This window comes from Ostrea edulis, chromosome 2, assembly GCF_947568905.1.
Source record: "Ostrea edulis chromosome 2, xbOstEdul1.1, whole genome shotgun sequence".
Taxonomy (NCBI): domain Eukaryota; kingdom Metazoa; phylum Mollusca; class Bivalvia; order Ostreida; family Ostreidae; genus Ostrea; species Ostrea edulis.
Window position 1 is genome coordinate 77,128,081 of NC_079165.1, and position 13,821 is coordinate 77,141,901.

Sequence of the window (13,821 nt, forward strand, 5' to 3'; positions counted from 1 at the left end):
GCATTAGTGAAGCAAAAAGCTGTGTTATAAGTCAGAGTTATCTTTCTTTGATTACAGCTTTCACCCACATGTCTTATCACCACATTTAGTAATGTTGTAAATAAATATCTCACATCAAAGAAAAGGTAGGCATCAAGAGTATTATTAAAATTTCTGCAGAGATAGCAAATTCAATATCTAACCCCGAACGTATCAGAGGTACTGACAGAGGACTACAGTGTCAACAGAGGTAAGTAATTTATACCCACGAGGCCTCACTACCCACTCTCTGGGAAAGGAATGAACTTGTGGTTCATTGATAAAAACGAAAGTTAACATTGCAAACAAAACTTTGGTTTCCCGGATTCAAGAACACTCATAAATCAACAAGGATTAAATTTATGTATCATAAAAATTTCATGGTCTTTTTTTCAGATTTTAACATAATGCCAACACATATATACCTAAAACTTGATATTAAATTTATAATACATATATACTTCAGCAGAATTTGATACTTTTTATTACAAGGTTCAAAATCTGTAGTTCATATATTAGACATAAAACTATTCAAAACTGCACCCTTTAAATGGAATAAATATCAATATGCAAATATCACAGCCTATTTACACACCAACGCCTCTGCTTCTTTACAGGTCGTAAACAATTTATGTCTACACGAAAGGTACAATAACCAAACACTAAAATTTCACGGCCTTCACACCAAGTGGGGTAAAACAGCCATTTCATTGAATTCAATCAAGGAGTGGAATAGGAGTACTGTATACCTATATAAACCTACACAATCAGCATGTCATAATGCTCTCCAAGCTCTAAAACATTTTTTTGTTGTATGTGTCCAAGAATTCTAGTATAGTTAGTGCGCTCAATAGCTAGGGAGTTCATTGATAAAGAAAATTGATTGCGTAACCCAGAACAGTGATCAATATTATTAATGTTTACACATGCACTCTCATCTAAACAGCTGTAAGGCAGACCATTTTGTAAAAATATACTTTGGATAATTTAGTGGGAACTGATTGATTGCCTTTGCTGTTACGGTAGCACTTTGCTGTGTTTGCTCACAAAGATTACATGTCCACTTTCTTAAGAAACAAATTGTTTGTAGACAACTTATGTACATTATTTTGAAGTCAATCCATTTATCAATATTTGATGACCAAATTATTTAACCAAAGGATCAAATATGCTTTTCTTTCAAAAGTCCCAAGTCTTTAATTTACTGAAATTTTCTTTTCTATTATAATTCTACAAACTCAGCATAAAACAGATTTTCTTTTTTAAAAATGGATCAGATCAAATAAATCAAAGTGCATTGTGGGTGGATGTCCTTGACCTTCCTGTGATGAGCCATTCTCTGTAACTACAGACATTAGCACATTACAACGTAGGGGAAACGATGCTACTAATCTTTACAAATTTGATGTCTATCGTTAAGCAATGTTGAAAGTTCCTTATGCATGACTATTCACTGGAGCTGTGGGAGATCACCAGTGCTCTGTTGCTTAACAAACAGTTCATGTGACTAGCAGGTGCTCTTTCACCTAAGTAACAGTTCCAGACTAGCAGGTGTTCTGTCACTATGACCAGCAGGTGCTTCCTCACTAAATAACAATTCAAGAATAGCAGATGCTCCATCACTTAACAAATAGTTCTCAACAAGCAAGTGCTCTGTCATCTAACTAACAGTTCAAGGACAGTAGTTGCTGTCATATAACTAATAGTTTAATACTAGCAGGTGTTCTATCACTTAACAGTTCAAGATCCGCAGGTGCTCCATCACTTAACAGTTCAAGATCTGCAGGTGCTCCATCACTTAACAGTTCAAGATCCGCAGGTGCTTCATCACTTAACAGTTCAAGATCTGCAGGTGCTCCATCACTTAACAGTTCAAGATCCGCAGGTGCTCCATCACTTAACAGTTCAAGATCAGCAGGTGCTCAATCACTTAACAGTTCAAGATCCGCAGGTGCTCCATCACTTAACAGTTCAAGATCCGCAGGTGCTCCATCACTTAACAGTTCAAGATCCGCGGGTGCTCCATCAATTAACAGTTCAAGATCTGCAGGTGCTCCATCACTTAACAGTTCAAGATCTGCAGGTACTCCATCACTTAACAGTTCAAGATCAGCAGGTGTTCCATCACTTAACAGTTCAAGACCCGCAGGTGCTCCATCACTTAACAGTTCAAGATCCGCAGGTGCTCCATCACTTAACAGTTCAAGATCAGCAGGTGCTCCATCACTTAACAGTTCAAGATCTGCAGGTGCTCCATCACTTAACAGTTCAAGATCCGCAATCACTTAAACAACAGTTCAGGACTAGCATATGTTCTGTTACTTAACTAACAGCTTAGGACCTGAGCAGATGTTCTCAGTCACCTAACTAATAGTTAATATCAGATGTTCTTAGTCACCTAAAGAATAGTTCAAAACCAACAAAGATTTGCAGTCACCGCACTACTAGTCGGGAAGCAGTATCCGCTTGCTGGCATCTAATGTTTTCAAACCCCCAACAAACAAGGGAGCAGTGGGTGCTTGCAGTCACCTAGCTAACTGTAAATATCCAACAGTTCTGGAACATCAAATGATTTATGTTTATCATCTACCAGATAGGTAGGCTGAGTAGCAGTAACCTAACATTTGGGGTTGCGCATGTGAACATTCTAACTGATACCAATCATGTGCTTGCAGTCACCTAACTAAATGTGGGTATGTAGCATGCACTTGCATCATCAAACTCTAACAGATGGGGAGTATCATGCATCTTCCACCAGTTCAAGGTCAGCAGGTAATCTCACTTAACTACATGTAGTTGACCGATCAGAACCAATATTCTCTCAGTCACCTAACTAACAGATCAAAACCAGCAAAGTGTCTCAGTCTGACACCTAACTGACAGATCAAAACCAGCAAAGTGTCTCAGTCACCTAACTAACCATTCATAACCAGCAAGTACTTCCTAAGAAAGTCTACTCAATACCTAACTAACAGTTCTGGACTAAAAGGTGCTCTCAGTCACATAATGAAGAGCTGAACATCAGTCAGTGCTCTCAGTCACCAAACTAACTGCTCGGGACCAACAGGTGCTCTGTTACATAACTACCAGTCAGGACCAACAGGTGCTCTCTGTTACATAACTACCAGTCAGGACCAACAGGTGCTCTCTGTTACATAACTACCAGTCAGGACCAACAGGTGCTCTCTGTTACATAACTACCAGTCAGGACCAACAGGTGCTCTCTGTTACATAATTACCAGTCAGGACCAACAGGTGCTCTCTGTTACATAACTACCAGTCAGGACCAACAGGTGCTCTCTGTTACATAACTACCAGTCAGGACCAACAGGTGCTCTCTGTTACATAACTACCAGTCAGGACCAACAGGTGCTCTCTGTTACATAATTACCAGTCAGGACCAACAGGTGCTCTCTGTTACATAACTACCAGTCAGGACCAACAGGTGCTCTCTGTTACCTAGTGTAACTACTGATGTAGAAGCAGCAACACAATATAAGCTTGGTGGTGGTGGTGGTGACATATCATAACCTAATTGTGCAATCAAGAAGCCATTACTAATCTAACTGTGTGAAGCTATCCTTGCAGTTGACTTCCATTATCATTTATGTTACCATAGTATCAGATTTATAACAATAAAGGAACTGTGTTAGGTGGTTTTGATGTCATCATTATCATAAAAAAGGTCATTCCAAACCTTTCTGCAAGAAAACTGAAAACAAAGCCATTTCTTGTTCAAGATTTGCAATTTAATGTTTGCTTTTGATTAAATATTGTAGGGCAGACATTGATAATGAGAGAACCTGCTGGGTCTCGCCTCTTTGATTCCGGCTTCTGATGTCTTTACTTATCTCAGTCAGTTTTTGTGTTAGTATATGCAACTCCAAGCTTCTCTAATGTAATAGTTTATCCCCTTGTCTTGTAAAATTGGAAACCAAATTTTTTTTGAAGATTCAACTGTTTTTACATGCTCTGATCTCTAATTTCTCCTAAATGAAAAACCAATACCACTACCTGGTATTCTGAAATCTTGGCCAGGTTCAAGTTGTGTAATAATTGGTTTGTGTGATATGTTCCTGATCTCTTTTCATATTAAATGGTTTTTCTTCCTTTCTACCATATAAAAAGTTTACAGGATTCAACAGTGGGTTAAGACAGATATGATTTTATCACCGTCTGATACAGAGCAAAAATCAATTTGCAAGATGAAATCTCAATGAACACAAAAACAGCTCCCACCTAAACCTGCATTTTGTGAATGGACTCCACCTAAAGCAGACCTAAAACCAGGAGCGATTCAATGAACACATCGAGATACAGGCTGTCAGTGGTGGTGTTTTAACTGCTGCTATAGATAACTTGTCTTGACTCATCCGATAGAGGAGATACTGCAGTCATAGACTGTGACCTTTATATTGCACATACCACAAGAAATTCTTTTTTGTCCACTATCTGGTTCCCATCAGTATCAAACATATTAAAAGCTATGCGGAAGCCTGACTTGGACTCTGAAAGAAAAAGAGAAAAGGTTTAAAATGCATTTTGTGTTTTAGTCAGTGCCACTAATGGTATAGCATTGAGCATGCTTCAGCTATCATTACAATAGGTGCTCTTTTGAAATGCTTTAAAAAGTTTTATAAATCACAATATCTTATGATCAGCTAAATGATGCAATTCTGGAAACATGCACATGTCAATATATTCATTGTAATAAAACACTAACATTTATGTATTAATATTTTCAACTACACATGTATGCTACTTCCTCCCTAAAAATTGCGCAACCAAACGATTTAATACACAAGTATCGGTATTATGTCTTATCTTTGTTAATATATCACGGACTTTCCTTAGATCTATTTATAATGCTGAGACACATAAACAAGGACCTTAAGGTGTACAACAGGTGAATTTGTCAGGTAAATCTAATTTACTTACATCAATATTATTTACATAATTCACTTCTAATTTCACTTGGTATGTGGACCGATACACATACTACAATCTTCCCTCGGCATACCTTCTGAGAGGCAAATGTGTCTGGTTTCTGTAAATCTCTACAGTTTGGAATTATTTGTAAGTACAATTTGTGACCTTTTGAACATGTTTAGAGTCTGAGTTGGAGAATTCATTAAAGCACCTGTTCCAAGCCTGATAATCACCCATAACTCTGTCCTAATTCCAACCCTCCACCTCCACTACTGAATCATTAGCCAATTAACGTGTGTCCTTATGGTGCTCATTATCCAGACCCACATTGAATAAACCTTAGATCATCTAATTTCAAAAGTACCCTTTTTTCTTGTGAATTTAACACAGTTCTTATCTTTGTTTTCTTCATGCTCAGATTCATTACTCGTATTCTACAAAAAACTTTCCACACTCATGCTGAGAGCTTCAAATTCTAGCATATTTCTCCTTGACCTTGGCATGGTTCTAATTCCCGGCAGTACTAAGAGGCTGTACTCAACAACCCTGTCTGTCAGTCCCTCAGTGAATGGACACTTTAAAGGGGCGTGTCAGTAGGTTGACCTAGTTCCCAAGCCATGCAACAATTGATTTTATTGTCTGTCAGCATCAGCATACCAAGTTTTGTCTGATTCTGTCATACCTTTCAGTAATTAAACCATGATGATAGCTATCAACGATTCATGGCTGTCCCAAAATTAAACTGCATGACTACTGAGTATTCAAAGCATCATGGTAGAAATTAATTGTCTGCAACTAATTACCAATTAAAATTTCTGCCTGGTGGTGTGGCATTGACCTGGGGGAGTTTACTTGATAAACTTTTTTTGTGATTTGGTCTTTCTTCCCCTGAGAACGATGATGACATAAGGCTCAGCAATCACAGGACCTTTAACATTTGGATGGGTCACTAGCTTTTCCGACAGGTAGCTACAAGTCTTACAGGTGTAAATTATTTGATGTTCATGATTGTAATCTACACCTAGTTGATGCTATCAAGAATGTCGTCATCTCTTGGAATAATTTCATTCATAAAACTACGTAAACATGAGAATGAAGACTTAAGTGAACCCATACTAGCAAGATCTACAGCAATTATATGATGACCTTTGTTTACTCACAATTTATAAGGTTGGATAAATTTAGATCTGATGAAAGTGTCACTTTGATCACAATCATTTTCAGAAAATTTGCATTCTTACACATAATTATATAGAGGTGTGTGCAACACATACAAAATGTATATGGATGTTGAATATTACAAAAGTAACACCTCCATGAATACACACTCTTCTTTTCGTGTCTTTGATAATGAAAGCATTAATGAAATTCAAATCGAAAGGAATTTCCACCTCTGATACGTAAATGCTTGGATTCTGGCCAAGTGTCCAACAAGGCTTTAATATTAAGAATAAATGACAGGCAGAGATAAGTATTCTTGTACCATCAGAGGACAAGGCGATGACTCATACCATAGAATGGCCTACGAAATCAGAGTAAATAGTCCCTGCTTATATCAGACTCCTACCAAGGTCACTGTCGATTTGAAGCCACAGGCTTTTTACTTCAATAGGAATCAAAACATGAAAAATAACATATTAAATCAGAAAACTTCAAAATGAAATATTTTACTTCAAAATAAATCAATCCTCTTCAAACTTCAATCTAATCGACTATACAACTTAAAACCTTTATCTTCGAATTGATATACATGCAGTTGAATTTTAAAAAATGATGAGAAATTATTATAAAGATCAAACTTTCCTCCATGTAATCTATTTTTATCCCTTCACACAGCTGCAGGGGCTCTAGTGTTCATTCTATTCCCTCATTAACAATTACACAACTGTTGCTTGACTGCATGAACTGTGCTGTAGCTATTAAAAGCATTTGTATTAATACTCATCTATAATCTATAAACCTTCTTAAAATACCTTCTTCTTACATAATCAAAACAGTTGGCCTACATAACAAGTGAATGCACTCTATAACAGCATCAGGATCAAATATTCAGACACCGATTCTTGAGATGTATTGTCTGAAGGGATGCAAGTCTGAAATTATTCCAGTGATGTTGGTCTCCATGGACACAGCCAATCAAAGAATAGATTACTTAGATCCCAGGATGAGTGGATACACATAATTAATTTCACAGAACTTCAAAATTAAAATTTTTATTACATATGATTCTGGTTATGAAATTTATTTGATCCACAAGTTCTGAAGTCTTTAAAACATTTGTAGTAATCCCACAAGACTGCAACAGCTTGGCCTTTGCTTACACAAAATTTCGATTTATCAAATCTTGCAAAAATATTTTGTATTCCACTAAACAAGCTGGTTTTACTTTGAGTTGTATGAAGTCTGCATAGTTCATGTCCTGAGATTTTGACTTTTTTCTGGAATGCATAATCCTCTAAAAGCTTTCATCCTAAATGAAATGGACCAATCTAAAATACTCCCATATAAAGCTAAATTATTCTTTATCAGCTTTGCAGGAATTTTTTTGTGTGTCTTCACTTTCCAAAAGAAAATATTTGATTCATTTACAATTAGATATATAGATAAATTTTGGAGTGAAAATATGTTCTTTATTCAGCAAATTAAGTGGGAACTCACAAAAGGTTATTTGACCTTGTTTTCTTAAATTTAAAGAATGCCGTTATAATCGATTTAAATGTTTAATATAAAAGATAATTATTCTATATTGAGAGTAATTCAATAAAAAAATAAAATTCTTTCTCAAGATTCTATAAATATTCCTAATACATTAACAAGACTCAGGGTTGAAAATAACATGCTAGGTAATACAGAGTTGTGTCATGTCTAAAAATATCTTCAGGTGAGAATCTGTATCCATTATTTCAGATTATTGTCCACATTTAACAGCCATCCAAAAACTTTGACACCCTGTGATCCAATGCAAATATACTGGTCATTTTTTTTTATATTCATGCTCAGAAAGTGTTCATAATAGATCTGTTCATTGTATACATAGAAAGTGTTCATACTATATAGATCTGTTCACTCTATACTTTGAAAATGTTCATAATAAATTTGGCCTGGATTTCTTGAAAAAATCTTAAGTCAAAAATTGGACTCAAGTCTCTGATTTTAGTAAAATTTTGATTGCTCAAATGAAAGAAAACTCAAACTTAAGTTTGAGATTTTTTTTCAAGAAATCCAAACCTGTTTCACCCTATGCTTAGAAAGAGTTCATAATAAATCTGTTTGCCCTATGCTTACTTCATGCTAATTTTGATCTTGTTTACTTTCAGTATATTCCTTAACTTATATTCCTTGCAGAGTTATTTTTGTAATATTTTCATTTTCTAATGCTTTGTTTGTAATAATCTGATGCTGTTTCAATTGTATTAATTGATAAAAGCACTGACCTTTTAATTTGAATAAACAAAATAAATCACAAAACATAAATGTATGGTAATGTCTCAACTGTTTGCATTACGAGGGGATATAAGAACAATGAAAACACAAGCTAATTTCTACATAATTATATGTGGGAATTATACAAATAAACCCAGTGCATTTCCATTGTTTCTATAACCTCACAATGTAAACAACCAAGACATGCAGGCCTTAGTCATATATATATGTATACAAACTTTAGAACAAGCACACATCGTGAGGTATTACCCTTGGTAGTTGCAATTTTGAACTTGTGTTATAAGGATTGTGCTATGTTATAATGTTCTGTAAGAAATCAGAACTTGTGTTAGAAGGATCGTGTTATAATGTTCTGTAAGAAATCAGAACTTGTGTTATAAGGATTGTGTTATAATGTTCTGTAAGAAATCAGAACTTGTGTTATAAGGATTGTGTTATAATGTTCTGTAAGAAATCAGAACTTGTGTTATAAGGATTGTGTTATAATGTTCTGTAAGAAATCAGAACACGATCGAACATTGATGACCATATAAAAATTCCATGCTTATATAATGACACTGTATACAATACTTAAAGGACACATCTCGTGTTTTCAAAGTATACAGAATTATATGCATTTTGTCTTCCTTATAGAAATTAATTGTAATAGTTCGTTCGCTGAAGTATTGCGATAATTAGCTACAATATGGACTTAACTCTAAGCCCCGATTTCAAAAAGCCTACTTAATTAGATAGGTAGTCACGTGGTACAGTGACGTCATATGCGACCTTCGTCAATCAACTTGTTGTAAAAGTAGTGTTAGATATTTTTAAAAACTCGGGTTTTAGGGGCCTAATTTATTTACCATGGATAAGATTTATTTCGATGTTGACAAATTTCCCGAGTCTTATATCTTTTAGCCACCAGTGCATACAAATAGCGACCCAAATGTAGTGAGGAAAGTGAGTATGAAATCTGCATAAATTTGCGAGTAAATAATGTTTACATGGGATCACTGTCTAAACACTATTTGGTGCAATTATTATAAAATTTATTTTTGGAGAAGTTAGATTATAGGCCTAAATTATGATACAATTATGTATCATTGACAACTAGGTCTACTGTCACGGGTGCATTTCGAAAAAATTTTTTTTAATAATAATGATCAAACTTATAATAGTGAAAATCACAATACTTTTAAATCATCTTATTCAAGCAATTTTATTAATCATTATTTTTTTTTATCTAGGCCCACACGTTGTTACTTAGGAAGTGGGAGCACGGCGTCCTGCTGTCGTTATGTACGCGTTCCTTAAAAAAAATTAAAGCATTATAATTCAATTCGAAGTTGGGAAATATCATATTTTATTATTTATAATTGAAAGTTTGATTATCTTTTATCTTTAAATTTCTTTTTTAAAACTACCAATATGGTAGACACTGCTAGCACAAGTTTTTCCTAGGCCTATTATGTTGTTACAAGGTGAAGGTCAGTTGGTGAGAGTGTGTATTGAATTTGAGACCAGAACGGAAAGCATATGCCGTAGCCCTATATGTAACAGTGCATAGCTTCTATAGAACCATTTTCTCGCAGTTTATCTACGTCTTTGTCCAAGTGTTTGTTTGAAAAAGTAAAGGGACAAATTCAACTGGTCTTTTTATGGCAAAGTCGTTGTGCCGACAAAAAATATTCACGTCTTGTCCCTCATACCTTCCTTCGAAAATTGAAAAAAACACTGTCCAAATCATCTCTACTGACAGCAAGTACACCCTTAAACGGCACAAAACACCCTAATGCAGTGTTATTTACAAGTCGTTAATGTGATAATTGTTTGTTTGTCAATTAAATCTAATCTATTTATGAAATGGCTAACAACTGTTTTCAAATCTTCTCACTCGAGTCGCATATAATGTCACAGATTATGGCGCGTAAAATATCGAAGAAAATACGCATATCGCAAGATTTGAATTTCATTGCTTTCAAACTCGAAAACTACGCAAACTGTTTCATTTAAAAGACATGTAAAGTAGTTTTAGGCATGAAATGAATTAATTTTGCTGAAAAAATTAAAAAGTTTAGAAACATGCGATGTGTCCTTTAAATGTCCACTCCTCATACATTGTAAATGTTTTGTTTTACATCAATTTGTAAATGTTTTCCGTATTTGTTTACAATTTCAAAATTTTTCACTCATCCTATTTTGATTTTCATAGTTGTCCGTGTTATAGTTTCAAGAAAAAAAAATTTGTTTCCCCCTATATAGTCAGGAGAGGGCACACAGCGATATATTTAGATGAGGCTTAAAGTATACCACTATTGTGGTACAGTATTGAATTATTAGAATTCGATGGACATCATCATCAACATGTGGATCTGTGTCATCACTCCTCTTATTTCACCCTGTCAGTTACACCTGCCTCTCTGTTGTGGTCAGCGGCTAACCACTGCACAGTACCTCGGGTCAGATCCCCAATGGCTCCATCTGTTCATCTGCATTCCAGGGTTGGTCAGTTGACCTTTGTCCTGGGTTAAGGACACAAATCTTGCACCTGTCCCTGTGACTCACTGACCAGTTAGGTAAACAAAACTGCAATATGGGGGATGATCACCAAGCAAGACCACCAATCAAACTAAACCCTCAACAATCAAAATTATGATTTTTCACTTAAATTAGGGGCATTAACTAACAAGTTATATTTGCCAATTATTACCTAAATGACTAAACAGCTTAAAATGATGCATGTTACATAAAAATCACCACCATTAAATACATCCTGCAACTTTTTACATAATTTTGATATAAAAATGTCTTTTCTTCGAGAAACAATGACCAGAATATTGATGTAAATATAAATAATTCAATGCAAAGAAACTTTAAATAATCTTCACAAAATTCTATTAAAGATGACACTTTTTTTTCTGACTTCGAGATTTAGTTTTCTTCAAATACATATTCTAGCATTTTAACAGTGGTTCAAGATTAACAAGTTTTCACCTCATTAGTTGACAACTTTTCATTTCATATTCCTCTTCCCATTTCAAAAATTGTAATTCAAAATTATAATTTTCACAGATGGATCTTTTAAAATATGGTTGGAAGTTTACATTAAGAAAACTTCTAACAAAAAATGATGGCTTAAATCATTGGTTATTTAATGTTTCCTTTCTTTCTATTCCAGTCAGACTCAGGCCCCCTTAATTAACCCATCCCTCACCATATCAACAGATACATCAACAGCCCCATTCAGACAAGTCAATTTGCTGGCATGACATAAAACAAGATTGAAAACATTTCATCTCAAAAAGTCATCATTTACGCTATTTTAATAATTTCAAACATGATTGAAATTCCGACAATCAGGTGGCTCTCATCTGCATAAACTGGGACCACTTGATGTAAGACCTGGGGAAAGAAAGGCAAGGAATGCATTGGCCATATGCTGCCATCCTCAAACAATGCCTGACCCCTGCCAGTCAGGCGTGGGGGACAAAATGCAAGAAAATCTGACTTGGGTGGGATGAGCCCATTCTAAGAACAGATGGCCATTTTTCACCTGCCCTCTACCACAAACACTGCTATTACCGACCTTGTTAAGGCACACCAGTTAATTAATCATGACCACAATACCCCCTTGAACTCTGTCGCGTGTGGACCAGCGTTTGATCTCGAAATCTCCTCAGCATTGTTGCCAAATATTTAGTGCTTAAATTTTTGCCATTTTTTCCACAAAATGATATTAATTTTGGGACAACTTCAGCATCTTACAAACTAGCAATTTGGACTGCAAAGAAATTTACATCTAAATTTCTTCTTGCACTTGAAAATATCAAAAGATTGGCTCAAGTGTCTATGAAAAGCTATTCCCTTTTACAGGGGTTTCCAAACAATTTGTTTAGTATTACAAACAATCAATCAATACTACGTGGACATTCACTCAAAAAGAGTTGATTTCAGTGACATATCAATAAGGTCAATTGTGCCTTAAATCACTAGAAATGTGTCTCCTATCCCTTTCACTCAAGTCCTCTTTTCTGTGGACATTTTCAACATCAAAATTAATTCAAATTTAAATTATTATCACATCAAAATTTAAATTATCACATCAAAATTATAATTACACAAATGGTCCTGGAATTGTTTTTCTTTAAAATCTGATACTGCAAAGTCAGTTTGCTTTCTGGTTTAAGGAATTTTCATGACTTGTTCAAGTTTATGATTTTCATTTCTCATCCTAAGTGTGTATGAATTTTTAATTCTGAAATTTCATGAATTCATCTGTAAAATAGGATGACATACCCACCATGAAAGGTAATTTTTAACAACAAAACACAAAGAAATGAACTCTATCTGGAATGCTTGCAGGGAAACAGAATTTCTTTTCAAAATTACTTATTTTGTCTGGGGGTTTTGGACATGCCATTATAGTATAGTGGTCAGTCAAACATACAGTCTACTGGAATATTTCCTTATCATACTGTAAAATCCAGTCCACTGGAATACTTCCTTATCATATTGTAAAATCCAGTCCACTGGAATATTTCCTTATCATACTGTAAAATCCAGTCCACTGGAATATTTCCTTATCTTACTGTAAAATCCAGTCCACTGGAATATTTCTTTATCTTACTGTAAAATCCAGTCCACTGGAATATTTCCTTATACTGTAAAATCCAGTCCACTGGAATATTTCCTTATACTGTAAAATCCAGTCCACTGGAATATTTCCTTATCATATTGTAAAATTCATTCCACTGGAATATTTCCTTATCATACTGTAAAATCCAGTCCAAAATAAAATGTTTTGAAAGATCACATTATCAAAAGTGCTGTTAATTATGAATTTAGAGTTTCAATTAAGTTTACAATTAATACCGAGCAAAGTTCGGACTGGTCGAAGGCCTGTCCGCAAAGCAAGGCTCTAAAGGTAACACATATGTAAAACAAAAAATGAGAAGATCAGCAAATGAATAGAGATAATCTCTACATACATTCACTGAAAATTTTGTGATCCATATAGGGGCCACCATTTTGTTTTGTTTATTAGTTGCTTCTACAGTTATTCATGTTTTAATTTTGAATGCCAAAAATACAAGACTGACGTGCAATTTGTAATTCACTCTTATTTTGTTAAAAATGAATGGCACGATTATCATTGTTACAGTTTTTAGCCAATCATAATAAAGAAAATCAGTAATGCGACTAAATAAATGAACAAGTTCATGGGTTTCTTTAAATGAAAATGTACGATATATTTACGTTTACTTTTTACCCACTTTGAATTTGTTGGTTAATTTTGTTTAGTTTTATCTGCCTTTAAAATTGCAAAGGAATGTATTCTTGTTGTTTATGATTGTTTGATTTGGAAGAGGGAAAAAAAGTCGAGGCTAAATGTGATGTCATAATGCACGATTTGCGTCAGCTGGCATTATATTCCCCACTTTAAATTAA

The 13,821-nt window shown here is 34.7% G+C and overlaps 2 protein-coding genes across 5 annotated transcripts in view; one reads left to right on the plus strand and one right to left on the minus strand.

Annotated features, from left to right (window-relative positions):
- LOC125678143 (calcium uptake protein 3, mitochondrial-like) overlaps positions 1 to 13,821 on the minus strand; it is a 63,891-nt gene that overhangs the window by 23,497 nt on the left and 26,573 nt on the right. For all 4 annotated transcript variants that reach the window (XM_048916333.2, XM_048916332.2, XM_048916335.2 and 1 more), the window contains exon 5: positions 4,444 to 4,526. In XM_048916333.2, coding sequence (XP_048772290.1) covers positions 4,444 to 4,526 — 83 coding nt within the window. The remainder of the gene's footprint in view (positions 1 to 4,443; positions 4,527 to 13,821) is intronic.
- Positions 4,790 to 13,821, plus strand: part of LOC125678144 (uncharacterized) — a 41,253-nt gene continuing 32,221 nt past the window's right edge. Inside the window, exon 1 of the mRNA XM_048916339.2 lies at positions 4,790 to 4,937. The gene's annotated coding sequence lies outside the window, so the exon portion shown is untranslated. The remainder of the gene's footprint in view (positions 4,938 to 13,821) is intronic.